The sequence below is a fragment of the Pinus tabuliformis genome, chromosome 3_1, assembly GCF_031772625.1.
Source record: "Pinus tabuliformis cultivar Carrire ecotype Pingquan chromosome 3_1, CPIR1, whole genome shotgun sequence".
NCBI lineage: Eukaryota > Viridiplantae > Streptophyta > Pinopsida > Pinales > Pinaceae > Pinus > Pinus tabuliformis.
In genome coordinates, this window is record NC_142301.1 from 106,258,901 (window position 1) to 106,283,905 (window position 25,005).

At 38.1% G+C, this 25,005-nt stretch overlaps 4 protein-coding genes across 4 annotated transcripts in view; 1 reads left to right on the plus strand and 3 right to left on the minus strand.

The window, feature by feature from the left end:
* LOC149185986 (protein HEAT STRESS TOLERANT DWD 1-like) overlaps positions 1-25,005 on the plus strand; it is a 104,390-nt gene that overhangs the window by 53,832 nt on the left and 25,553 nt on the right. Inside the window, exons 5-10 of the mRNA XM_089410857.1 lie at positions 11,853-12,029; positions 12,196-12,294; positions 23,824-23,992; positions 24,100-24,206; positions 24,383-24,522; positions 24,623-24,695. Of these exons, the coding sequence (XP_089266983.1) occupies positions 11,853-12,029; positions 12,196-12,294; positions 23,824-23,992; positions 24,100-24,206; positions 24,383-24,522; positions 24,623-24,695 (765 nt within the window). The remainder of the gene's footprint in view (positions 1-11,852; positions 12,030-12,195; positions 12,295-23,823; positions 23,993-24,099; positions 24,207-24,382; positions 24,523-24,622; positions 24,696-25,005) is intronic.
* On the minus strand, positions 1,005-5,133 carry LOC149185989 (uncharacterized). Its single transcript, XM_089410855.1, has 3 exons — positions 4,582-5,133; positions 1,738-3,364; positions 1,005-1,614 (listed from the first exon to the last, which is right to left on the minus strand). Exons 2-3 carry the CDS (start codon positions 3,315-3,317, stop codon positions 1,122-1,124), a joined length of 2,073 nt encoding a protein of 690 aa, XP_089266981.1. The 5' UTR covers positions 3,318-3,364; positions 4,582-5,133; the 3' UTR covers positions 1,005-1,121.
* On the minus strand, positions 15,319-18,276 carry LOC149185990 (anamorsin homolog 1-like). Its single transcript, XM_089412361.1, has 6 exons — positions 18,093-18,276; positions 17,671-17,756; positions 16,624-16,819; positions 16,313-16,457; positions 15,826-15,908; positions 15,319-15,711 (listed from the first exon to the last, which is right to left on the minus strand). The coding sequence occupies exons 1-6, from the start codon at positions 18,274-18,276 to the stop codon at positions 15,680-15,682; spliced, it is 726 nt and encodes a 241-aa protein (XP_089268487.1). The 3' UTR covers positions 15,319-15,679.
* Positions 19,237-20,463, minus strand: LOC149185991 (ATP synthase small subunit 6, mitochondrial-like). The gene is made up of 2 exons (XM_089410856.1): positions 19,847-20,463; positions 19,237-19,738 (listed from the first exon to the last, which is right to left on the minus strand). The coding sequence occupies exons 1-2, from the start codon at positions 19,965-19,967 to the stop codon at positions 19,623-19,625; spliced, it is 237 nt and encodes a 78-aa protein (XP_089266982.1). The 5' UTR covers positions 19,968-20,463; the 3' UTR covers positions 19,237-19,622.

Here is a 25,005-nt window from a genome sequence, read left to right on the forward strand (position 1 = left end):
AGTGTTGGGGAGCAAGATTCCTAAGGAGGCTTTTTTGGGGAAGAAGACTGAGATTGGGCACCTTAGAATTTTTGTGTGCCTAACCTATTCACATGTCCCTGAGGAGAAGAGGACAAAGCTAGAACCCACAATGGAGAAGGGTATTTTTGTGGTGTATAGTGAGGCTTGCAAGGCCTATCACATATACATTCATGTCAAGAGGAAGGTTGTTCTAAGGCGGGATGTGAGATTTGAGGAGGGAGCCTTGAGGAGGTCTAAGTCACCAGGTTCGAGTTCGAGTTAGAGTTCGAGGACCATGAAATTCGAATAAAGTTCGGCAACTCAAATTTTGTCGATAAAATTCGACATATAGAAATTCGAAAAAAAAAATGTATATTAAAGATAGATATATCATATGCATATGAGAAATGGTATGGCAACTTCAAATGCATTTAGTATAGCTGTTTCTGTTCTGTTTTAGAAGAAACTTATAGTATCAGTGATCATAGATGAACAATAATGACAAAAAGAGAACACAACTAGCCAGGGTTACCTTAGTGTTACCCTGATATATCAAAACAATAATCAAAACACTAACAGCAAAACAGTACAGCAGCCAGCTTGTAACAGCAAAACAGTAACAGCAAAAGAGAATTCCCTGATATTACAATTTACAGTAACAGCAAAACAGTACATGTACAAAACTAGCCAGCTTGTGATATTTGTTGAAGTGTTGAATCACAATTAGAAAGTTTACAGTTTTGAAACGTAGGAATCCTCAAGGCATGAAAAACAAGCACAGATTCTAGAAAATATCCCAAAAAAATTAAAACATGATTATAAGAAATCCTGTAGGCTGTAACTTTGTAAGCAACCATTCATAACTATTTTTTAAAGATAGATTGGCATAAAAAAAATATACAAAAACAGCAAATATATGCTAACTTCTAAGATATTTAATTAATGAACAGCAAATATATATTCTTTTGGCAGTTCAATGAAAAACTCTGCATTATAATTTATAAGATAAAAAGACAGTTTAAAGTTTAAACTTTAAAGTAGCAGCTAGCTTGGCAGTTTTAGGCTCTAGCAAATTGTTCATGCAAAAACTAAACTAGAAATCTAAAACAGGAACACAAGTTTTATTCTTGACGTTCCTGTTGCCCACTTGTTATATCAAAAAGTTCTATGTCATCAAGAGCAGTATGAGATGTGAATCCGCTAGATGCTTCAGCACCAGATTCATCAGCGAATTCCCTGTCAGTGTTTATGTCACTATCAATGTACAAATCAGCATCATCCATTGTTGCATTTGGAACAGGATCGATCCACGGAGTAGAAGAATTGGATGACTCTTTAGCCACATTCTTCAATGCCAACTGCAAATTACTACGAACATAAACAAGATCTTCTAATTTTTGAGATGACAGTCTATTTCTTTTTTTGGAATGAATGTGGTCAAAGGAACTCCAATTCCTTTCACATGCTGATGCACTTGTTCCTTGGCTTAAGATACGAATTGCAAAATTTTGCAATTCTGGTGCCCCTGAACCATAAAATTCCCACCATAGTGCTGGATCACTTCTGCTCCTATCATACTTTGCTGATACTGTTCCAAATAATCCTTCTTCTAACCTGTATGCTCTCAAGTTGAGAGTCTCAATCAGTTCATATACAACAAGATTCATATAATTGCAAGACATTAACAACAAGATTCATATAATTGCATGCAAAGGAATATAATTGCAAGACATTTACCTGTATGCTCTCAACTGACTTCTGATCAAACCTGCAATCTCTGGATCTGGATTTAGCTTCTCAATAGATTGGATAAGTCCATTCATGATTTCTTCGTCCCTATGTCTTGGTAACCCAAACAATCTAGGGTCCAAATAGCATGCTGCTGCGTGTAATGGACTATGCATCATCTTCCATCTATGATCAATTAAATCCCATATCTCCTTGTAATCAGCTTCCACATTATCAAAAGCAGTTGCAATGGCCTCTTTGCAACGATCAAGGCTTTCATAAACAAAACCCATACAAGGTTTGTCACCATCAACCATGCGGAGCACATTAACAATTGGGCCACAAATTTTTAAAACCTTGTTTGCATTTTCCCAAAAGCCATTATTGAGCACTATTTGTTCAACATTTTTCCCCTTAGTTTCTTTTGAGAGAGTAGATCTCTCCCACTCAGTGCTGCAAAAAACAGCTCTTAGGCTCGCTTTTTCCTCAACAACTCTTTTCAGAGTAATATAAAAAGTGGCAAACCTTGTATCACAAGGCCTCAACAACTCTTTTGATGCATTCTTCCTGTATATGCTCAAAGTGAGACGATGGTTGATGATGAAGTTTGAAATTGATTTGGCTCTTCGGATTGTTTCATTGACCCAAGGAAATTTGGCTAAGTCATGCAACATTAAATCCAAGCAATGAGCTGCACAAGGGGTCCAATAAATCTGCCCATATTTTTCCATAATCAGCTTCCCTGCACCAACACAATTTGATGCAGTATCTGTAACAACATGGACAACATTTTCCACCCCAACTTCTTGAATCGCTTCATCCAAAATTCCAAAAATGAATTCTGATGTCTTCACTTGATCCATTGCATTCACTGCCTTCAAGAAAACTACCCCTTGAGGACAATAAACAAGCACATTGATCAATGGGCGATGACACAAATCTGACCAACCATCACTCAAAATTGTGCATCCTGTAAGCTTCCAGGACTCTTTAATATCAACCAACTTTCTTGTCACTCTGTCTTTCGCTCTCTTTAGCAAAGTTGTCCTTAAAGCTTCAGATCCAGGAGGAACATAGCCCTTCCCAAAATCAATGGCCTTTTTAATTACATTTTTAAAATATGGACTCCTCGCCACATTAAAGGGAATTGCACATGCATAAAAATACTCAGCAACAACGTCATCAACTCCCTGTTTCTCAACAGGTTTCCAGAATTGATTTAATGTTTTCGGCCCACCTGTTTTTGCTTGAGGAGCTGTAGAACTAGATCCACCAATGTTTGAAACTGAATTAATGGTGTTGGAGGAAGACATGGCAATCTCCCTCTCAATTCGCTGCCTCTTATTCACCCTTTTCTGCCTTTGCATCTGTGAACTGGAATGGTCTTTCTCCACTTTGGCTTTTTGTTCATCAGTGATCTTAGTGCAGGCTTCAACACCACCTCCACTTCCATTGCTAATACCGAGAAGGTGATCCACTGCTCTAGTCAAAGTGCCCTTGAAATTATGTCCACACAGCTGACATGAAAGATTAAAACCATCTTTTTGGATAAAATTCCAAGCTACAGCAGTTGATTTTGGGGGTGCCATTGGAATTTAGAAGTCTGAAATGTCTGACACTTCAATGTCTGAAATGCCTGCAATTTTTTTTGAAATTACATTTTCGTTAGTCATGTAAACTTGTAAAGCAAATGTTCATGATCATCCAACGAACAGTAAGCAAGCCAGAATTTTTCAAAGAATAACAGTCTTCTCTCATTGAAAATTGTCATCTGGAAAATTATTTAAGGATAAACTGTTATAATTTATAAACTGTTATAAATTATTTAAGGATAAATTTTCCAGATGAAAGATCTGATAAAGAGCTGATAACAGTTTTCAAAGAATAACAGTCTTTATTATTTAAGGATTGCCTAACTTATTGACAACAAATTTGAGGGTAGTAAGGAGGTTTTGGGTAGTTCTGAATAAAGAAAATTGTCTTCAACACAGTCAAACCAGGCTTCAGCCTTCAACACAGTGAGAACATAATTAGAGCCTAGAGCCTAGAAAAAGTGGAGCATATGTAAATTAAGGGGTGAAAATAATGATCCAAAAGAAATTGTCCTTTGGGTACTCTCAGCCCACTAAAACATTTTGTTAACTGCAGTAGTAGTCTTATAATCTGACAGTATGGAAATGATAGCTTATTTACTTAAGTGGCATGCACAGGAGGTAACTTGGTAAGGGAACTATCCAGTGCAAGCACTTCATGGGACAGACTATGGAAAAGCAAAAATGCCATACCCAGATTTCAGAGAGACAAAATCAGGATTTGAGAAAAGACTCATGCGAAGCAATGTAATGAAGGACTCATTTGAGCCTACAAGTTGGCCTAACTTTATTTCGAGACAATTGTTCATAAACATGTGTCGGCTCATTTATGATGGACAAACAACTATATATACAAGCCTAAGGACTTCGCATCAAGCACAGTTCAGAGCTCAGATTTCAGAGAGGAATTTCGGTGATCTCAGATATAGTTTTTTGGTGATCTCAAAGAGACAGAATTTCGTGAAGGCATAGTATAATGAAGAGATGACTTCATTGTAAATTGCAGAGATGATTTCGGTGCAGTGACAAGGTTTCGGTGCTACCACATTGACAAGGTCTAGATGCAGTGACAAAGTTTCAGTGCTGCCACAATGACAAGGTCTCGGTGCAGTGACAAGGTCTCGGTGCTAAATTTTGGACAGAGGCACAGCCGCACAGGACGTGAGTAACTCCACCAGCAAACAAATAATTTGTAACATTATGGTTCGTTCCATTACTATGACGGAAAGGAAAGTTCAAAGAAGACGAGAAGAAAACTTACAAGTTACAGCCTACAGGATGGCAGATGCACACGCGGCAGTTTTCTGAGTTCTAACTTCTCGCCTCTCGGCCTGGTAAACTGATATAGCAGAAGATAGATATGCCCAGAACAACCCTTTCTTTCACGCCTTGTCTTCCAACAAACTTCTCTTACACTGATTTGGGAGATATCAATGCCTGTTCAGGAGATACGAGTCTTTGTTTCTGGAAAAACCCGAGCCCGTCAAGGTGTAGTCTATGGCGTCTGCAATGACCAGCGGCGGCAATGAAAACTTGAAACAACGAAACCCGAGTCAATGAAAGTTGAAACCAATGAAACCTAAAACAGGAACACTCATACCCGCGGGCGCGAAAAAAAACGAATTTAATCTGCTGCCGGCGAATTTCAACGCATCGAAACGAATTTAATGGCGATTTTATTCGGCTAAAATTCGAATTCGGCATGAAATTCGAGTTCGCCGAATTTAATGGCGAACTCGAACGAACATATTCGTTTGACCTTCAAATTCGCCGAATTTCGAATTTTATGCATAAAAAACGGCGAATCCGGTGACTTAGGAGGAGGTCAAGAGACATGGATTAGCTAGAACAACAAACTTCTTACCAGGAGAGTCCACTATAAAGTATGGGACCATTAGGTATAGGTTCACAAGGGTCTGGAGGATCACGAGCTCCAGGGGTGACAGGTCCATAGGTTACTGGGTCATGGGGCACATGTTCCCATAGTACAGGTTCACCGTAGACCACAGGGGCATCATCATCAAGGGTACTGATTACAGAGGAGGATATACCCATCCCAATATAGTTGGATACTTCAGGGAAGAGGAAGCCTAAATGGCTTCATGATACCTTGTAGGAAGCTCCAGATGCAGTGGCAAAGCCTAAGTGGTAAGTTAGGGAGAGCAGACCACTAGAGTGGTTTGATGGCTATTATGGTGAGTAACATTGTGGAGACGGAGCTATCTAGCTACAAGGAAGTTGCAGGTTAGTAGGTTTGGAGGGTTGCCATGGTGGAAGAGTATGCTTCCATCATGAAGAACGATTTGTGGGAGATTGTGCCTAGGCCTGAGGGCAAATCAATGGTGACTTCAAGATGTCTCTACAAGATCAATTATGCTGCAGATGGCAGCATCAAGAAGTATAAAGCTTGTTTTGTGGTATGGGGGTTCTCATAGGTAGAGGAAGTTGACTATGATGAGACCTTCGCAACAATGGCTCGATACACTTTGATTAGAGTAATGATCTCTGTTGCAACATGGATGGGTTGGAAGATCCAATAGAGGGATGTGAGGACCGCTTTTCTCAATGGGATCATACAGGAGGAGGTATATATGAAGCATCCATAGGGCTTTGATGTGCATGGGAGAGATTCTCATGTATGCAAGTTGAAGAAGGCTTTATATGGGCTGAAGTAGACACGAATTGTTTCCTACTTGTAGCAGATGGGTTTCGAGAAGAGTGATGCGGATCCAAACCTATATTACATTATGGTTGGCAAGGATCTGCTCATTCTTGTACTGTATGTAGACGATCTGTTTATTACCAGAGAGGAGAGACTCATTGGGCACTGCAAGAGAGACCTTGCTTCAGAGTTCCAAATGACCGATATAGGACTGATGTACTATTTTCTGGGGTTGGAGTTTTGGCAGGAGGATGGGCATATCTTTTTGGGATAGGGCAAAGGTGCAACAAACATACTGAGGAGATTTCATATAGAGGGCTTTTGGCCCATGGCCATGCCTATGATTACCAACTGGAAGAAGCTGCTATTTGTTTTGTAGTAAATATATTGAGTCAGTTCATGGTGGAGCCCAAGAGGGTGCATTGGGTGGCTGTGAAACATGTGTTGTGTTACCTACAAGGCACGGTGGATTATGGACTGGATTATATCTAGGGGGATGGGGTCAGGTTGACTGTCTACATAGACTCAGATTGGGTAGGTAGTGCTAGTGACAGGTAGAGTACATCAGGGTGCTATTTCATGTTGGGTTCGACAGTAGTGTCATTGTTCAGCATGAAGCAAAGATTGGAGGCACTGAGTATCGCAGAGGCGGAGTGTATGGTAGCTAGTAGGCCAATTGTGAGGTTATTTGGCTTTGCAGGATGTTGTATGGATTATTTGGTCAACAGCTAAGACCAACAGTGATATACTACGATAATCAAAGTTGTATTAAATCACAGAGAATGCAGTATTTCTTGACAGATCAAAGCATATTGAGATTATATGCCAATTCATCTGGGATTATGTTAAGAGAGAGCAGTGAAGCTAGAGTACACAACCACTGATGAGCAGGTTGCAGACATTCTCACCAAGTCCTTGCCAAGCGGCAAGCACGTCTACTTCAGGGACAAGATGGGAGTGGTGAGAAACACTTTCCTTGGTAAGAGGGAGTGTTGAGAAATGGTACCAAGGAGATGTTTCCCAGTGCTTTGTGCATAGCCTAGGAAAAGTGGTAAAGTGAACCCCTTGAAGAAAAAGTGATTTTATGAGTTTATTAACGTCATGCGACATTTTATTGGTTACTTTATGAGATTATGAAAGTATATTGTACTTGTTATCATTAAAGTGACTATGAGATAATTTACATTGTGACATAAAGTACATGGTACACTTTCATGTTATTAAAGTGACTAGGAGGGTCAATTAATGAAAAGGGGGACTTGGGCTGGTCAACGTGAGATTAGATCTCCACGCTTGATCAAGAGAGGCTAAGTCTTGATCTTCGAGTTGGTCTTTCTTTTCATTATGAGAACAAAAACGGGGAAAAGGCACTTTGAGAGATTCATTCTTCATGTATGAGATTGGAGAAGAGAAGGGAGAAAAGGAGGCTGAGAGGACAAGGTACAGCAGGTACAGCAGCAAGGAAATCAGCACACATTCCAAGGACAAGAGGCACTAATTCGGAGACATCTTCCTGGTAATTTGCCTGAGCACCAGCGTGCTGTTTGAGGTAGGCTGGGCCGAAAATCAAGGAGCTGCCTGGGCTGAAAATAGAGGAGCTGCCTGGACTGAAATTCAATGCACCGACAGTCATTAATTTTTGTCTAAAACAGCATGCCTTTCAAGGGTGTCAAACACTGTTTTTGAGGAGTCTGACAGGCAATTAATGCTGGATGTCAGAGCTTCTGTAGCAGTGGAGAAATTGAGGTGGAGGGCACAAGTTCTGAGCAGTCAGGCACAGTTTTCAAGGAACTGACAGAGCTGAGGAGGCACAAATTTCTGGGCAAGTTTGGTACGGGAAATGAAAACTGTCGGCACATTTCCCAAGGAATTGTGAGCATGAGATTTGGGAGATAAGTTGACTGTATGTTGTATTTAATAGCTGTAATAATTTCTGTCTGAAATAATAAATCTCTCTCTCATTGGTTTTAACTTTTCCCTTCCAGGTTTTTCCAGGGTCAGTGTACCAAAAAATCACCTGTGTAAAATTTGTGTGACATTTGCGTTTATTTTCAGCAAAGGTGAAAGAGTAGAGTAGGTTCATGTGTTTCATGTTTTCGGAAAATATTCATGTTATGACAACAGCATAAAAATATGTTGGGTTGGGCATTAAACTGATGTGATTTCCTAAAACCTGAAACCGGGTTTGGGCAATTTCTACAAAAAAATGGATACTAGATCCAAGAGATCCATTACCTTCAGCCTGCACACTAATGGGTTGGTGGAGGTAATGAATATGACTCCAGTTCAGTATATGAGAGGTCACAATCAAAAACATCCAAGGACCTGACAAATATTCCAACTCTCAGAAAAAGTACAAAGCCAAGAACTATCAGCAGAAAGTTGAAAAGACTTTCAAAGTGCGAGACAGGTTGTTTTCACCTTAACAAGGAAAGCTTACAGGGACCAGCGAATAAAACTAAGGCCTTTAGATATGTATTCATTGAAGTGTTGGAGAAAGTAGGCAATGACACTTGCAGACTCAGTCTTCCACTTTATATTGACATGCTGTTTCATGCTGTCTCAGCTATGTACTGCACTGTTACAGATCTATTCTGCATGGCTACAGATCTCTTATGCCCTGTGATGGGTATGCTTTGTGCTGTTTCACGTCTGTTCTCCATGTTACAGGTCTGTTCTGCATCATTAGATGCTGGTTTGTGCTGTTTCATGTCTGTTCTCCATGTCACAGTTCTGTTCTGCATCATTAGATGCTGTTTCATGCTGTTTCAGGTCTGTTCTCCATGTTACAAGTCAGTTCTGAATCATTACATGTTGTCTCGTGCTGTTTCTGGCCTTTGTGGACGGATTGTTCCTGTTCAAGATCTCTGTAGCTTGATTTCTTGCACACTATGCACTAATTTCAGGATCTGTTACAGGTCTGTGGCTGCTCGTTGTATCACCACTCTCACACAGTGCAGACCTTGTTGGGTTTTCTCTGCCTTTGTGCGTGTCTCCCCAAAGTCTGTGCTTGAATCCATTTCTGCCAATCATTCCCGTGGCTACAATCCCTCGGTGATATGCTTAAACAGTCCTTTGGTCTTGCTTCTCCAACCTCCACATGTTGAGAATAAAGAAACCACGGTTCATTTTAAAACACTTCAATTGATACACACGACAAATGAGGATTGGAAATCTCTTTATTACAATCATCCATGTCTGTAACATGTATTGATTGATATCTGAGAGTCTAATGTCTCCTAGATGTCTACCTCTACTATGTCTCTCTGATACGACGTTGATAGTTGCATAGAACAATAGTAGAAAAGTTGAAAACAAATACAGCAGGGAATGAGAGAGATACATATGAATAGCATTAGCTTCATTTTTGAAAACACATCTTTTGTCTGAGTACATGAAGTGACTCTTTGAATTCCATAATTAGAGACTAATCAAAAGTCTAAGTTAAACTAAAGTCATGATAAGATGACTTTATTCCAAGTTGTTCTTTTCAACTGAAGTAACCTAAGTACTCGATATGTCATATGAAGTTTTGTATGATGTAAGCTGACAACACAAAAGAATGTGTTGGGTGCATCATCACTTGATTTTGGAAAAAGCCGACTTGTGACTTCATGTAGATGCAATATACACTGCTGGTTGTCAACATTATCCATGCCTTCTTATAGTGTCTTCGATAAACATTGGGTTACCACAATTTCTAGAGTATTCGCAATGCCACACTAAATGTACAGTGATGTTGCAAAATGTTCCACTTTTGAAAACTTCATACATTGAAAGCAAAAGGGCATTACACATTTATAATATTATTCCTTCACTGATATATTTGGATGGAGCAGTAATGTGGACAACAAAGAAAGATACTATATAGATATTTTATAAGTGTAGAGATCAAAACAAATTATGGTGTCATTTTGGAGTTGGACAGTTTCTATATTGCCTTCTCATAATTATTACTTCACTTCCTTTTGTGAATTTTTTTGGTTCTGTACAAATTTAATATTCTCATGAAGTTACACAACAGTTGGAGCCCATCTAATAAATAGATTTGTATATCACTTGCAGCACAAGTAACTTATGTCATTTATTTTTATGAGTTACCCAAGTCTTTATGTTTGGAATAGTTGTTATTTTTAGATGGATTGTTCCTACCTTGTGTGTTTGATAATTTGATTGCTTGTGCTTTGTCTTGTAAAGGGTTTGGCAGCTGCTGATAGGGACCTGTTTGTCCAGGTCTTTCTGTGAGTTTCGTCCAGTATTAAAATGGTAATGGGTGTCTTGGCCCTTTTTTTATTGTTGTCTTAATCAGACTGTCCTGATCACAGTTCCAGAGGGATTGTGTTGTACATTCCTTGTCCGTTCTAGTTTTGCCTTTTCTATCTTGAGCTGTGCTTGCTCTTGTTGGATGCTTGGCCTTAATAAATTAAAAGCCATATGGATACTGATGCCATTATCCTTGTCACTCTATATTTATTTTTATGTAACCTTTCCAATAAAAGCCGAGTTTTCAAAAATCACTATGTGCAGAAGTGTTGCTTGCAGATTTAAATGCATCTGTGTCTATGCTGTGCCCAGAATTTTTTTTATCTCTATTTAATCAATATTTTCAAATTAATAAGCATATATTAATATCTCCCTCCTTTGTGGGAGCATTTTGTATCATTGATGTCTGAGCAGCCCATAAAAAAGATGCCTTGCCAGGAGAGTTTTGCTGTCTTTACGTCTGCAGCATAGTACCCCTCAGTCTCCTATCCTTATTTTGACACATACTCTCTTAATCCCAAATATTCAAATTGGTTTTTTCTATTTTTTGGTAACTTGGTACTTGGTTGAACTTACGAATTATCCTTTCATCCCTTCAGAAAGGTCCAAACAACATCAAGGATATTTGTGCTTTTTGACTTTAGATGGATACTGTCTTAAGCTGATTTGTGGTCTGGCACTCAGTATTTCTATAGTTTATGACAGTTGTGGTTGTTTTTGTAGAGAACAGATGTATTCAGTTTGTTTGTGGTCAATGTTAGCACCGGTTATCATTTTGACTGGTTCTTTCTGGTTCTTAATATGTACGATACATATAAAAATGGGAAGAAAGTGGCTAAGAGTTTTTAGGTCTGTATGTAGCAAGGTGGATGCAAGCCATTTTTTGGATAGTCAATGTGCATTTCATAATAATTGAAATCGCAGAAATCCTAAAATTCATATCAGTAATCAGTGAGTCTTGTCTTTTCGGTATGCATTGGATTTTGATGCATGCAACTGAAGGTTAAGCTCCTGCTACTGCAGGAAATATACTTTTGGTTAAACTGAATTCCCAGCACTTGACCACAAATGCTCAAGGCATATGCTCGCAAAAATCCTAAAATTCATATCAATGAGTCTTTGTCTTTTGGGTATGCATTGGACTTTCATGCATGCAACTGAAGATTAAGCTCCTGCTACTGCCGGAAGTATACTCTTGGTTAAACTGAATTCCCAGCACTTGACCACAAATGCTTGAGGCATATGGAAAAATAATTTTTGTTTTATTTTATGTGCAGTATACCTTTTTTATTCTAAAGGTGTTAAAGATTATCTAATATATACTTCCAGTTTATTATGCACCGGTTCTATTTTTTTTTGTTCTTAGATTCGTATTAAAATATCTTAAGATGCACTTATCCAGAGAAGAACCTTCTTTCTTAATCATGGAATATTTGGATTATATAAAGTTTTAACACAGTTTGAAAAATAGTCTGATTAAAACCCCATGAGTGGCCTTTAGCAGTGGTCTTGTATGAAATGATGAAGCTGAGTCAGAGATGAGGTTTTTGTATAGTGTTCAACATTTATATTACACATCTTAAAAATCACTTATCATTGAACTCCAGGCAGATAATGCAGCAGATAATGCAATTGGAGTTGTCAAGCTGTCAAATATCAGCGGCAAAAAGCGGAAGCTGCTGCCTGCTGTCTCAGATGATGAGGAAGATGACAGTGATAACAGTAGTGATGACGATGATGAAGATGATGATTTGGGATTTGAGTCAAAGAAGCCTACCTTACAGGTAGACTTGCATCTAACTTTTGTTTATGCATGTCCTCTGTTAATAGCAAATTTTTCATGCTCATTTATCTCATCAGCCTGAAACTGTAACTGGCAGCTGTTTTGCCTGTAGTAATGCTGTTTGAACTAGATATATTCCATAATACTGATTTCTAGTTACAACGCAGGTACGTATGGTGGCTCATCAAGGTTGTGTAAATCGCATCCGCTCAATGCAACAGCAGCCGTCTATTGTTGCAACATGGGCTGATAATGGCTATGTGCAGGTAAGCTCGATTTTATAAACAAATGCATGTGGTGTGTGTTATGAACCTGAGTTTGTAATATAGTCTGATCTTACTGAAATAACAGAATAAATTCCTCTTGGTCTAGAAGAAATAAATTCAGCAATTTCAGTGCAGCATATTTTAGATATAGCAACTGTAAAATTCAGCTGATTAGAAGGATTCACAGCCATTATATAGTCTGGAACTACATTACAGAAAATCTGCAAATCCAGAGTTTGAAAGGAAATTATAAACTTAAGACAGAGTAGGAATGTAGTGCATCAACAACTAGATGCACTCTTGAGAAGGACACCAACTCAGGCCCTGAAATATCCAAGGCAGTACAGGCACTGCTCTTGGCCTAACCTAGTCTCTTAAGCAATTCCTACGAGAATACAACTCTATATACCCTCGTTCTGATTGCACAAACCCACAAAGAGTCAGGAGATACATTAAATCACCAATATGAAAGCCATGGCTGACTCTAAACAAGAGGGTCATAAACACATAATTGTCAACAAAGCTTATCCATAAAAATATATACTAGCAATTGTCCCAAAAGGTACAAAGAGAGGCCGATAGGATTATTAAATCGGAATTGTTGAATTTTCTAGAAGAGATGTTGGTTCAAGCACGAATGAGCAATTTGAGTTGGCTAAAGGCTTTCTAATTGTTTTTTATTATGTTAAAATTATATTGATAATTCATTGGTTTTACTTTACTTTCAAAAGCTTGAAGGAATTTGAAAAGCAAGTATAGGATTGCTTTGTGGGATTTGATCCCAAAATCATTGCTTTGTAAATACATACTCAATGAAATGTTAATTGGTTGAAACCTGCAAATGTTTGATATAAGAAAATAAGCCAAAAAGGTTGAAAGGGGCCTGGATCATTGTGCAATTACTTTTCTTTAGATGTTTTATTTATATCTATATTACAAAGAACACATTGAATGTCTTATTTCATTTTAGAGTAAATTAATTACCCAAAATCAAAAAATCTCTATAGATGGCCAAGCATATACGAAGCTTGCTAGTGACCAAGGCAATAACCACCATGACTATCCCCTACCAATATATTTCATTGAAAACCATAATTGCTTTTAGAAAGTCAAAACATAATATTACAAAACATATTGATATATTGCTATGAAAAAGTTGATTCCATTAGAAACCATGATATTATCGGATGCCTCAGATCCATCAAGACTGAGGCTGAATTTGTTGATCGTAAGGGCTGTATTCCACAGCCTCCAACCCACAACGTTGACAGCTGAGTCAACAGTCCCAACGAATTGGGCCAAGATTTCAATTCTGCACAATCACAAACCCACAACTTCTTCAAGCTGCTCAAGTGACCTAGAGAACAGGGCAGCATTTCCAACAAAGCATTTCCCAAAGAAAATTGTTCCAAACTGCTTAGGTTTCCAATATCCTAACAATTCTTTTTATGTAATTCTGAATTTTCTAATTTTTTTAATATAATTATCTGATCATTAACTTGCAATTTCTAAATCTGTTCACATAATTTTCAATTACTAAAATGATTAATTTGTCAATCAAGTGAATTACAAAAATCTACTTTTTAATCTAAAAGGATTTCTTTCCTTTTATTGATATTGAAAAGTTTTAAAACAAAATTAATGCATTGCTTATTATGCCCTTTGGTTATTAACTTATTCTTATAAAACCAAAATGATCATTGATAACCCTACTCCTACTAATAAATTTGAGAAGTACTAATAAATTTGAGAAGATTGGTTATGTTTTGTATGACCAAAATGATAACCCTACTAATAAATTTGAGAAGATAGGTTATGCTTTGTAAGATAGGTTATGCTTTGTAAGACCAAAATGATAACTCATCATTCCACTAATAAATTTGAGAAGGATGAGCAGCAGAACATTGAAACGAGTCATCCGTAAGTTGTAACAAAAGGATTTAGGATTTCCAACCTGCCTAAAACGCTGGGAAGCCTAAACAAAGTTCAACCCGGTTAAGAGGCTGGAAGCCTAGACAAGTTTAGTCAAACCCGTAAGGGTAAAATGACCCTATACACTGAACAAGGGTGTTAACACCCATGCTGGGGAAGAGGCAAAATGAAGCAGTCTCCAGGTCCTCCCTCATGACACATGATGTAATCTACTTATTTTGCAAAGTAATATAAGATGTATTCTCTTTCTAGAAATGGAAAATAAACAGATCAAAAGAACAAATCCGGTTGAGAAGATTGGTTATGCTTTGTATGACCAAAATGATAACCCTACTTATAAATTTGAGAAGATAGGTTATGCTTTGTAAGACCAAAATGATAACTCCACTAATAAATTTGAGAAGGACGAGCAGCAGAACATTTAAACGAGTCATCCGTAAGTTGTAACAAAAGGATTTAGGATTTCCAACCTGCCTAAAACGTTGGGAAGCCTAAACAAAGTTCAACCCGGTTAAGAGGCTGGAAGCCTAGACAAGTTTAGTCAAACCCATAAGGGTAAAATGACCCTATACACCGAACAAGGGTGTTAACACCCATGCTGGGGAAGAGGCAAAATGAAGCAGTCTCCAGGTCCTCCCTCATGACACATGATGTAATCTACTTATTTTGCAAAGTAATATAAGATGTATTCTCTTGCTACAAATGGAAAATAAACCGATCAAAAGAACAAATCTGGTCTAACTTCATTTGTAAAAGCTACAGTCGTTAAAGGTGTCTCTGCAAGAAAGATATCATGGGATACAATTCACATTTAGGGCAGGGAGAGTCAATTTGTGATTCTATTCAACTTCAACCAAATGGAAGGCAAAAGAAAACCGATCTGGAAACCAATTTATCATCCTTTTGAGAGCTTTCCCCAAATGAATGGTCATGAAAGATTTTCCCAAATGAATGGTTGGGAATGTCTTTAATTAGGTCGATTACTTCTTAACAAATCGTGCGTATAGTTAATACAATAGCCCTTACTGACTGTTGTAATTGAAAAAACAGCATAAGAAAAGAGCTGGCCAAGCAAATCAAACTTATCCTAAATTTGATAAACAAATATTAAGTACTTTACTCATTTCCTTCAAGGAAGCAATGTTGGGATGCTATAAACATTCCTTCCCTGGCCAGATTCATCATTTCATATGTCATATATAACAGATACAAAAGTAGATAGGTAACACTAACAGTCCTAATAACGCCAGCAATAGTTGTGATTGTCATACACTATATTATAATTTATACCTAGAAATAAGGCTGCACCATTGCTTAATTTAAGCACTCAATGGTTGAACGGAAATTACATTAGAAATGCTTAAAGGTAAGCAACCCATCACTTGGATGGCACGGAATGATTGAGGGTTTATGACTAATTGTTAACTCTTCAAAGCACTACTTTGCTCACATATCAACAGTCAAGAGTGTGCCAGGAAGAGATACCTGCAATTTTTGTAAAAGCATTTTAGTCAAATGGAGGAATTGATATGTCAGAACAAACTTGTTAAAAATAGAAGGCGCAATAGATGGAAAACAATATGTATGTGGTATATATACCTTTTAAGTTTTCCCCAAGTTTGAAAGGAGATAAGTCCTTTGTAGGGACAACTACTGCACCTGAATGCATCCCCGAGTCCACACTAACAAAATCAAGACATCCATTATATCAGAAAAATGAGCAAATATTATATTACATTTTGATTCCTACAGTATGTGACCTTGTTCACAGTTTGGAATATAAAATAGGGTAACTGTAATATAGTATACGCTGCAGATCCCAGCAGCCAAGATTCTCCTTCAAAAATGGAGATGGAAACTCAAGTTTTCATTAAAAAACACAGCTGTGTATATTAAGAGAGACATAAAGGAAGTTTGACAGATATCAACGCAGCATTCTGTTCTTTTATACAGAACAATTATACTCGTAAACAGTAACTAAAAGGTTAAATAAATTGGCAACCTTTCTCCACAAAATAGGGATGGCAATTTGCAAATACTTCTTCCCGAGAAAGAAATGAAATAAGAGCAAAAGATTAAAAAGAACCAGCATACATTTCCACACGCAGATTGTGGGTTATTCAACTGTTCTGCAGTCAGGCCCAACTTCGTCTGTTTCTCTTCCAACTCAGCTCGGCCACAGGTACAATTTTTGCAGGCTTTTCTTTTCGTACTAACTTCATAGTCATTGGCTGCACAACAAAACAAATTACAAAATATGGATTGAAAGAATAGATGGGAAAAGTGACCAAGCTGATCAAGTTTGTAACGTTATTAAAGAGGATTCTATCATATATATTCCTTTCCAATGGATAAACTGCAAACCAACATTAACAGCCACCAGCCCCTGTTACTAACCAGAGGGCAATGAAGATCTTTTCGAATCCTCTTCAGAAAGAAGGCTTTCTTCATCTATCAGATCCTCCAAATCATCATTCATGTCTAGCTTTACGCCCAACGGGTCAGATTTAGGCAAACGCTCTTGTTTCTGCACAGCTTTATTTTTTAGGGAAAACGATGATCCAGTTTCCCAAGTGGGCTTTTGTGCTCTCAACTGCAATGAGGAATGCATGAAAGGGAACAACTGTCAAAGATATGGCTATAACTATCACAAATTCCAAATGCACACAAAATCATGCAAGGATATTCTGGATCTAACTGTTCCAATGTTTGTCTTAATAACAGGAAAAACTAAAACTCATAAATGAGATAGACTACCCAGCAGACCGATTTTACTCTACAGAAGAAGTATTTATCAGAAATTGTTAAACTAAAGGAAAAAGTAAACCACCCCTTGGGGATTATCAACTAAAGAACCTTCTAAGCAGTTATATTTTTAGCATGTTTTACAAAGAGGCACACATATTGTACTGTAATCACAATACTGGAAATATTAAATAACAATTATCTATCTTAAGATAAACAGAATATAAGCAATATAGTTTTCGCCTTGAGTCGGAACTACAATAAACAGTGAACTTACTACCATATAAACAAGAGGAATGGCATGCCCAACATGCAAGATTTAATTGCAGGACTGTTTCAAACCAAGTGTTTAGCCATAAAATACCAAAATGCATATATGTATCCTACAAGTAACCTGTGCAACCAACAGTACAGGAAAAGGATAACGTCAAACCTATTTACTTACATTCTCGGCAATAGAAAACTCAGTGGAGAATATAACCACTGTAAATTATGAAGAGAAATTTTAACACTGTAATTTGGATCTTAACAAAAACGAAAACAAAACAACTGACTTTGGTTCCGGCTAGAGCTAAAATGCTCAACATCCATAATAATTTTAAAACCCTCAAGTCGACAGAGAAAAGACGCTCTTCTCGAAAAACCATAACAGAATTTAATAATAAGTAAGCTTAGAGGAAACATAGCCACAAAAATGACCTGGTTCACTTCCGGGGTAAGGAGAAATTGTTGCCGCCACGGTTGCACTGTGGAAGCCATCGACAGTATAGACCTGTAGCTTTCCCCTGCAAAGAAGGGGAAAAGTAAGTTGTATACGATGATGAGCATGCAAAACAAAAGACCTATGATAACAGAAACATCATATATTCAACAAGGGCCTTACCTGCGAGGGTTACCGTATAGTGGGCGATAATGTTGAAAAACTTTCCAGGAAGACCTTACGGTTCTGTTGACTGAACCTAAGATCCAAGTGAAATTGGGAAAGATTTATCCAAGACAGATAAACAAAATTCCTGGTGAAAACCTCAGAGAGAGGATTTGTAACACTGAAGGAGGGTTTGCAACGGCTTCTAAGTCCGAGGGGGAAAAAGATACCTGTGGTGTGCTAGTGTAGGTTTCACCTCGAGCACCAGAAGAGCGAGGTTGCAGAACGCCAACGGCCAAGGAAACGAGTTGAGGCATGTCCACAATCTTCTGCTGGATATAAGCATTGTCCAAGATCAACAGAAAGCCGCCCCTGAGCACCTCAAGATTTGGTTGCAACTGCTGCATAAATCCCTTACAGAGGCCAATACCATACTCCATACCTACAGTCCATCACAACGACAAGGACGACATCTGGACTGTCTCATTGGCAACCGCGGGAGATCCACTGAACAAGACAAAAAATGGAAGGTACCTTTTAATTTCCTCTTTCAAGGCCTTCAACAAGAATTTTCAATGTTTGTTACTTCTACTTCACACCTCATTATCAATAGGGATCTGATCCAAATGGAATTCAAGAGCGTGCAAGAGTCCAGAGAAGGACAACCTCTTTCTACATATGAAGCAGAAGAGTCAACACGACCGCTCCCCAAAGATGAAACAAAAGTTTCCGTAGATGAAGCACAAGAGTCAGGGCGACCTCCCTCTAGAGATGAAGCAGAAATCTCTGCATATAAAGCAAAAGCGTCTATGGATGAAGCAGAAGCCTCTAGGGATGAAAGAGAAGGGTGTACAAATGAAGCAGAACAGCTAGAACAACCACTCTCTAAAGATGAAGCATGGATGTTATTCAGAAGAATTGCTTTCAAAGACAACCCTGCTCCTCCTATGGATATACAGGAGTGTGCTAAGAATATTGCAGACAAGTGTAAAGGTTTTGGTTTGGCCATAACCTTAGTGGCCGCAGCAATGAGGGGAAAAAGCAGAGTAGATGAATGGGAGACTTCTTTATCTTCCATTAAAATGCAGATTCTTCTTCTTCTGCAGATACTCTGCATCCTCGCATTGAACCACAACTCTATCCACTATTAAGATGGTGTTATGATGCATTGTCCAATTCAGACATCAAAAATTGCTTCCTATATTGTGCCATGTATGCGGAAAATGAAAAAATCTCTGTGCAGGAATTAGTGCAGATGTGATTTGCAGAGAGTCTTGTGAGAAGCAAACAGGGGAACCATTTAATGGACATGGCCATTGGGCAAAGCTACGTGAACCTTCTTCTAGATCGTTGCCTCTTCCAAAATGCTACCGCTGACAAGGGTATCATGTTTGCTTGGCTGAATCCAGAGCATCCATGTATAAGAGTTCACCATGTTGTTGGCGAGATGGCAATATATATTGGCGAGAAGGAGAATTGTTTACTCATGGCAGGTCAACGGCTGCAAATTTTTCTTTATTAATTATGAATTTGTTTCAGTGTGATGGTATACAGTAGTGCCGCCCTAAAAGTCAAGCAATTTTATTCAACAACAAAAATCCGTAGCCACAAAAGATTCATAGGCAATAACCAAAACATTCGCTGTGAAAACGTAAATCACTGTCTCTATGCCTATGGATTTGCAGCGAGTTGTAAGCAAAATCTCAATATCCTTCTAAATGGCAAAATTCAAATTCCAATTAGCACATCACTAATAAATCCACATGAACTGGAAAGGAAATAATATTCAAAAACCGGGGGATCTACGGGGATCTGAAAGTCTAAATTTTGAAATTTGGATTAGTAAGATACAGTACCTCTTTCCATGGCGCTGCACGAAAGGGGAATTTTTTGCATCCTCCTCTGTGAAATCAAACGATCAACAAACCGTAAATACATACAGATAGACAACTACTCCTTTACTTCAGGCAAGACTGCAAAGGAATACGTAACGGAGATCAGGGAAGATACCTGTCAAGCCAAGGGACATCTTGGTTACGATGGTGAATGTAATGCCAAAACCGACCAGAAATGGCCAGTTTCTGTTCAATTCCCTCTTCAAAAACACCCTCATTGGCTCGTTCAAACCCATTGCTCTGCTCTGCTCCGCTCCGCTCCTGACGAAACCCTACCGGACTGACAAACTTCTTTAACCTAATGTAGGTATAATATAAACTTATTTATCCTATGAGTAATGACCTTCAAGCAATTCCTATCGGCTATGGGCTAACCCTATGACAATGGACCACCACTTCCTGGCTAGCAATGTTGACCTCCTTCCTGTCAATGAGACTGTCTCTCGGCACTGCCCTTAAGGCACTTCCTCCTGGGCACGGACTAATTGGCGAGAGTCAGGTTCGGATAGGTTTCGATAAGAGATGAAAACGGCCCAGTCCGGGATATGAGAGATAGTTCCAACGTTCGGGATCGGAGCACAGGGCGACGGGGATCTCTTGAAAGGTGCAGGGATCGACCCTGGCAAGCGTAACAGGAAGAGCGAAATGCCAAAACTGAGAGTTCATATGCGCCATTACTACTGGAGCTTATGAACGCTGAAGCTTCCGAACAAAACGTCTCAAACTCCAACTAAAAATTAGGTAACCGCAGAACCGCCTTCATGAATATCCATGAATACACGACGAGCGACGAGCACGGAGGGCATATTCCCCGCATAGCCAACATATGACCGCTCGCTTTCAGAATTCTGCGGATAAAGGTTTGGGTGGTTAGAGGGTTTATGCCCGCTCTATGCCAGACGCCAGGTGTCAGCCTGGGAAACAAAGGGACGACGAAAGTCCCTTTCAAAGGAAGGCCTATCGGCCTAAACATATTTTTCATTGAGGGATAGTTCACCATAGTTAGGTTAGGTGGCTCCTAATTTTAACAAAGCTATCCTGTTCTAAGGCTAATATCTATGACTAGCCCATCAAACACAAGTGACAAAAACTGGGCCTGTAGATTTAATTTCTTCCAGATATGATTCATATCTTAACTAAAAGATATGGCTCTTATGAAAGGGCACTCTGCCTAGTATTTATACAGGGCCCGTCATTGTATAATCACCATATCAATTCATTCATACGTTATTCAATATATTTTTACTTATCAAGTCTTGTGGATTATTTAGCTGTGAGCTAAGTTTGACTAACATTTGGTATTAGAGGCTCGTTCTCCAATCTTGGCCTTTGGCCATTGACCCTTGGGCAAAATTTCATTTTTGTAGCCACACAGTTTTCTGGAGTTCCTCCATTTAGCAGGTCTTGTTGATGCTTAGGCCCTTGAAGATAATGATTTAAAAAAATGAAAAAGAAGAGAAGAGAGTAGCAATATATTATTAAAAAAAATTGAAGTTCAATTAAAAAAAACAATATACACACACACACACACACAATGGTCTTGTTGATGCTTAGGCCCTTGGTCATTGAAGATAATAATTTAGAAAAAATAAAAAGAAAAAAAGAGGGTAGCGATGTATTATTAAAGAGAAATCAAAGTTCAATTAAAAAAACTGAAAAAAATGATATATATATCTATATCTATATATATATATACATATAGCGACGATAGTACCTGTAGGCAGTGGCGATTGTGGCAAAGTCCAGCGGTGGAGGCAGCAAATATGGTGGCTTGTCGCTGTCAAGGCAGTTGCGGCTTCCTTCCTTCTATATAGGGAAAAAATAGAAAAATTAATTTAAAAAAAAATCAAAATTAAAAAGGAAGGCAGCCGCTATATTCAAATCAAAGTGGCTGTCCTTAATAAAGAGAGCAAGTATAGATCATATAAAGCAAAGTATGAGGTCAAAGGTGGGTGTTGCACAATTGAGAAAATCTTACTCTTATCAAACTTCAAGAAGCCTTCCTTGTTTTTTTGGCGAAAACATGATGCTAAATTGCATTATATGTTAAGGAGGCATCTTATGCAACAAGGGTGCCTTAGACAATGTGCAAGGTTAACATTTGTATCTTTCCTTGAGTTTGGCATGCCATCATGTACCCTTTTTGTATGTTCAATTCTCTATACTACAACTGTCCCATACCAGATACTTGTGCCACATGCACCATTTAATACTTGTGCCACCTACAGCACAAAACACTTGTTCCAAATAGGCCAAACACTTGTCTCATGTGCACCACATAAACCAAACACTTATGTAAATGCACCACATAGACCAAACACTTGTGCCATGTGCAACATACAAACCAAACGCTTGTGCTACATAGATTATTTTACATGCACGGGAGTATTTAGCCCTACCCATAAAGCACTAGGTTGGTGTAAGTAAGAAGGTGACGAGTCGCCTCACTCATGCTCGAGTTTTACAGGCAATCCTAAACCACCTAATGACTTTCATGCATAATATAACTGGGCCTCAACAAGCTGATGACTTTCATGCATAATACCATCGGACATCAACAAAAGGATCTAGTATGCAAATTGAAGGGTCAGAAGGTGGGGCATTACAAATTTGGTGGAAAAAAAAGTATTAACTAGATGGGAAATAGAACCAGAGCATAAGAAACTTCCTGGATAAAAAGGACAAAAAGAGAGTTGAAATGACAAATGGTGCTACAAAATTGCATCGTGATTTCGAAAGAGAGAATAAGGTCAACAAGGACGGTGAAGATTCTATGCCTCAGTTATGATATCAATACACAATAAAGCATGATAAACCTTCATACAGACAATGTACTAAGTAACCCAAATATATCGAACTGCACTAACATAAGCCAAGGTGTACAATAATGACTGTTCATCTTTTCGATTTACTAATTTTCAGTGATTGCCCAGGCCCTCGCACTGACAGGTCAATATATACAATCGACCTCTTATATGCCCCATTAGGGTAGCAACATAGTACCCACCTTTGAAAATCTTTGTTCTCCAAGCTTTGTAATTAAGGGATTTACATATGATGAAACCAAATCAGAAGATTTCTTAAAATTTTTACTCTTGCTGCCATTGTTGATTATCTATGCATCCATGATTCTTATCAGTATCAATCGTTGTTTGTCTTTATGTCACAGTATTTTTGCCATATTAGTCCACTAATTGTTGTAACTTATCCAATTTGTTGTAGTTGGTCTTTGATAATATCATGCTATTTAACAGTTTTTGATGCCACACTCCATGAATGTATTTGGCCTTTCCCTTTGCTTCTTTCTTTAAGTATCTTGTTTTTTTTCCCTTGTAATGAGGATATTGATAGGGTTCTACCTTTGATTGTTTGACTTCATTTTCTGGCACCCTAATCATCAGTATTCTTTTTCAGTACAATGATACTCTGTAGCCTCTGACACTCTGTGTTTTTCTTAGTGCTTCCTGTTGAGATAATACCATCATATTTGACATTCATGTTCTCAACATGGAGCTCAACTTTTGAAAGTCTTTTCTCATGACCTTTTATCTTCACTTCCTTCTCCTTCGAAGCTACACTATGATACTGATCATTGATTTCTTCATCATTATTCAATTCTTGTTTGCATTTCTGATTTGACATCTTCAGTACTTAATTCTTCAATCTTCTTGCAAATTTCCATTTCAAGTCTTTTAGTCATCTCTAATTCTGTGTCCTGTAGGTATTTTTTTCACATTCTTAACATTATTAAGAAGGGCTAATTATCACTAATGTTATAACTAATTGCCCATCTTCAAATTAAGGTGTGGAGAGGCAAATCTATAATTCATGTCACTTATTTAAGTTAAATGAAAATGTCTTTTCTTCGTGGTGTATTAGTAACATATTCTGTTCTAATTGAGTTTGTGTTAGTAACATATACTGTTTAATTGAGTTTGTATTAGTAACATATTCTGTTCTAATTGAGTTTTGTATTAGTAACATATTCTGTTTAATTGAGTTTGTATCAGTAACATATTCTGTTCTAATTGAGTTTGTATCAGTAACATATTCTGTTCTAATTGAGTTTTTTTTAATTTGCTGCTCAAGCAGATCTGGGATTTTAATACACATTTGAGCTCTTTGGCAACATCCGATCCCAGAGTAAGCACAGCATTGAGTGCTGCTATTCATCAGGCTCCCCTACAGATTTTCGGTGGACACAAAGATGAGGGTTATGCAATAGACTGGAGTCCCGTGACACCTGCAAGGCTTCTTTCTGGTATGTGATGTTCTGAATATTCTATCAGTTTCCATGCAATACAACATAATTATTATTGCTTCTATTTCAACAAAAATAAACTAGATTCTTTTTAAACTTCTTGACAGGTGATTGCAAGGGCTGCATACATCTTTGGGAACCTACATCTGGTGGAAAATGGACTGTAGACAAAAGTCCTTTCAAGGGCCACACAGATAGTGTTGAGGATCTGCAGGTGTTAGATCTGTGAATTGGTTGTCAATTTGATAACAAAACAATTCATTGCTGATATTTATTGTTTTGGCCCACTACCACATTCCAATGCTCTTGTCTTGTGAGCCATAGAATATGCCACTTGCATGGAAAAGTAGTCTGTTTCTATATTAACATGTTTTCTGTCTCTTTTATCAGTGGAGCCCAACAGAAGCCAATGTTTTTGCTTCATGTTCTGTTGATAGAAAGATAGCTATATGGGATGCCCGAATTCGGGAACAACCAGCACTCTCAATAAAGGCACATGATGCAGATGTCAATGTTATATCATGGAACCGGTACTGCTTACACTAAATTATTTCGACCATGCAGTTAATATATCACATGTTTATTTTTGTCAATGGACATGACTTTATTACCTTGGATTCCTTGCAACAGCCTGGCAAGTTGCATGATATCCTCTGGAAGTGATGACGGAAGCTTCTCCATTTGGGATCTTAGATCATTCAAGGTTTTGACTTCCCGTTATACTATTATTTGCACTTTGCAGCCAATTATGCATTCTTACTGCTGTTAGTATTTTGATATTGGACAGAAGATGCACTGGATGTCTTTACTGTTTAGCCAAAAGATGACTCATAGATCTTTTATAGGGAAGATTGAGAATTCCATATATCGTCATGTAGAGTAAATATGTGATGAATACTGGCAAAATTGTACATTGAATTTAATTAGTTTGAGGGATGGTTTGATTCTATTGCAAAATCTTTAGGTACTCCCCCTTTATTTTAGACAAGTGAAACTTTTAACATGGTTTTAGA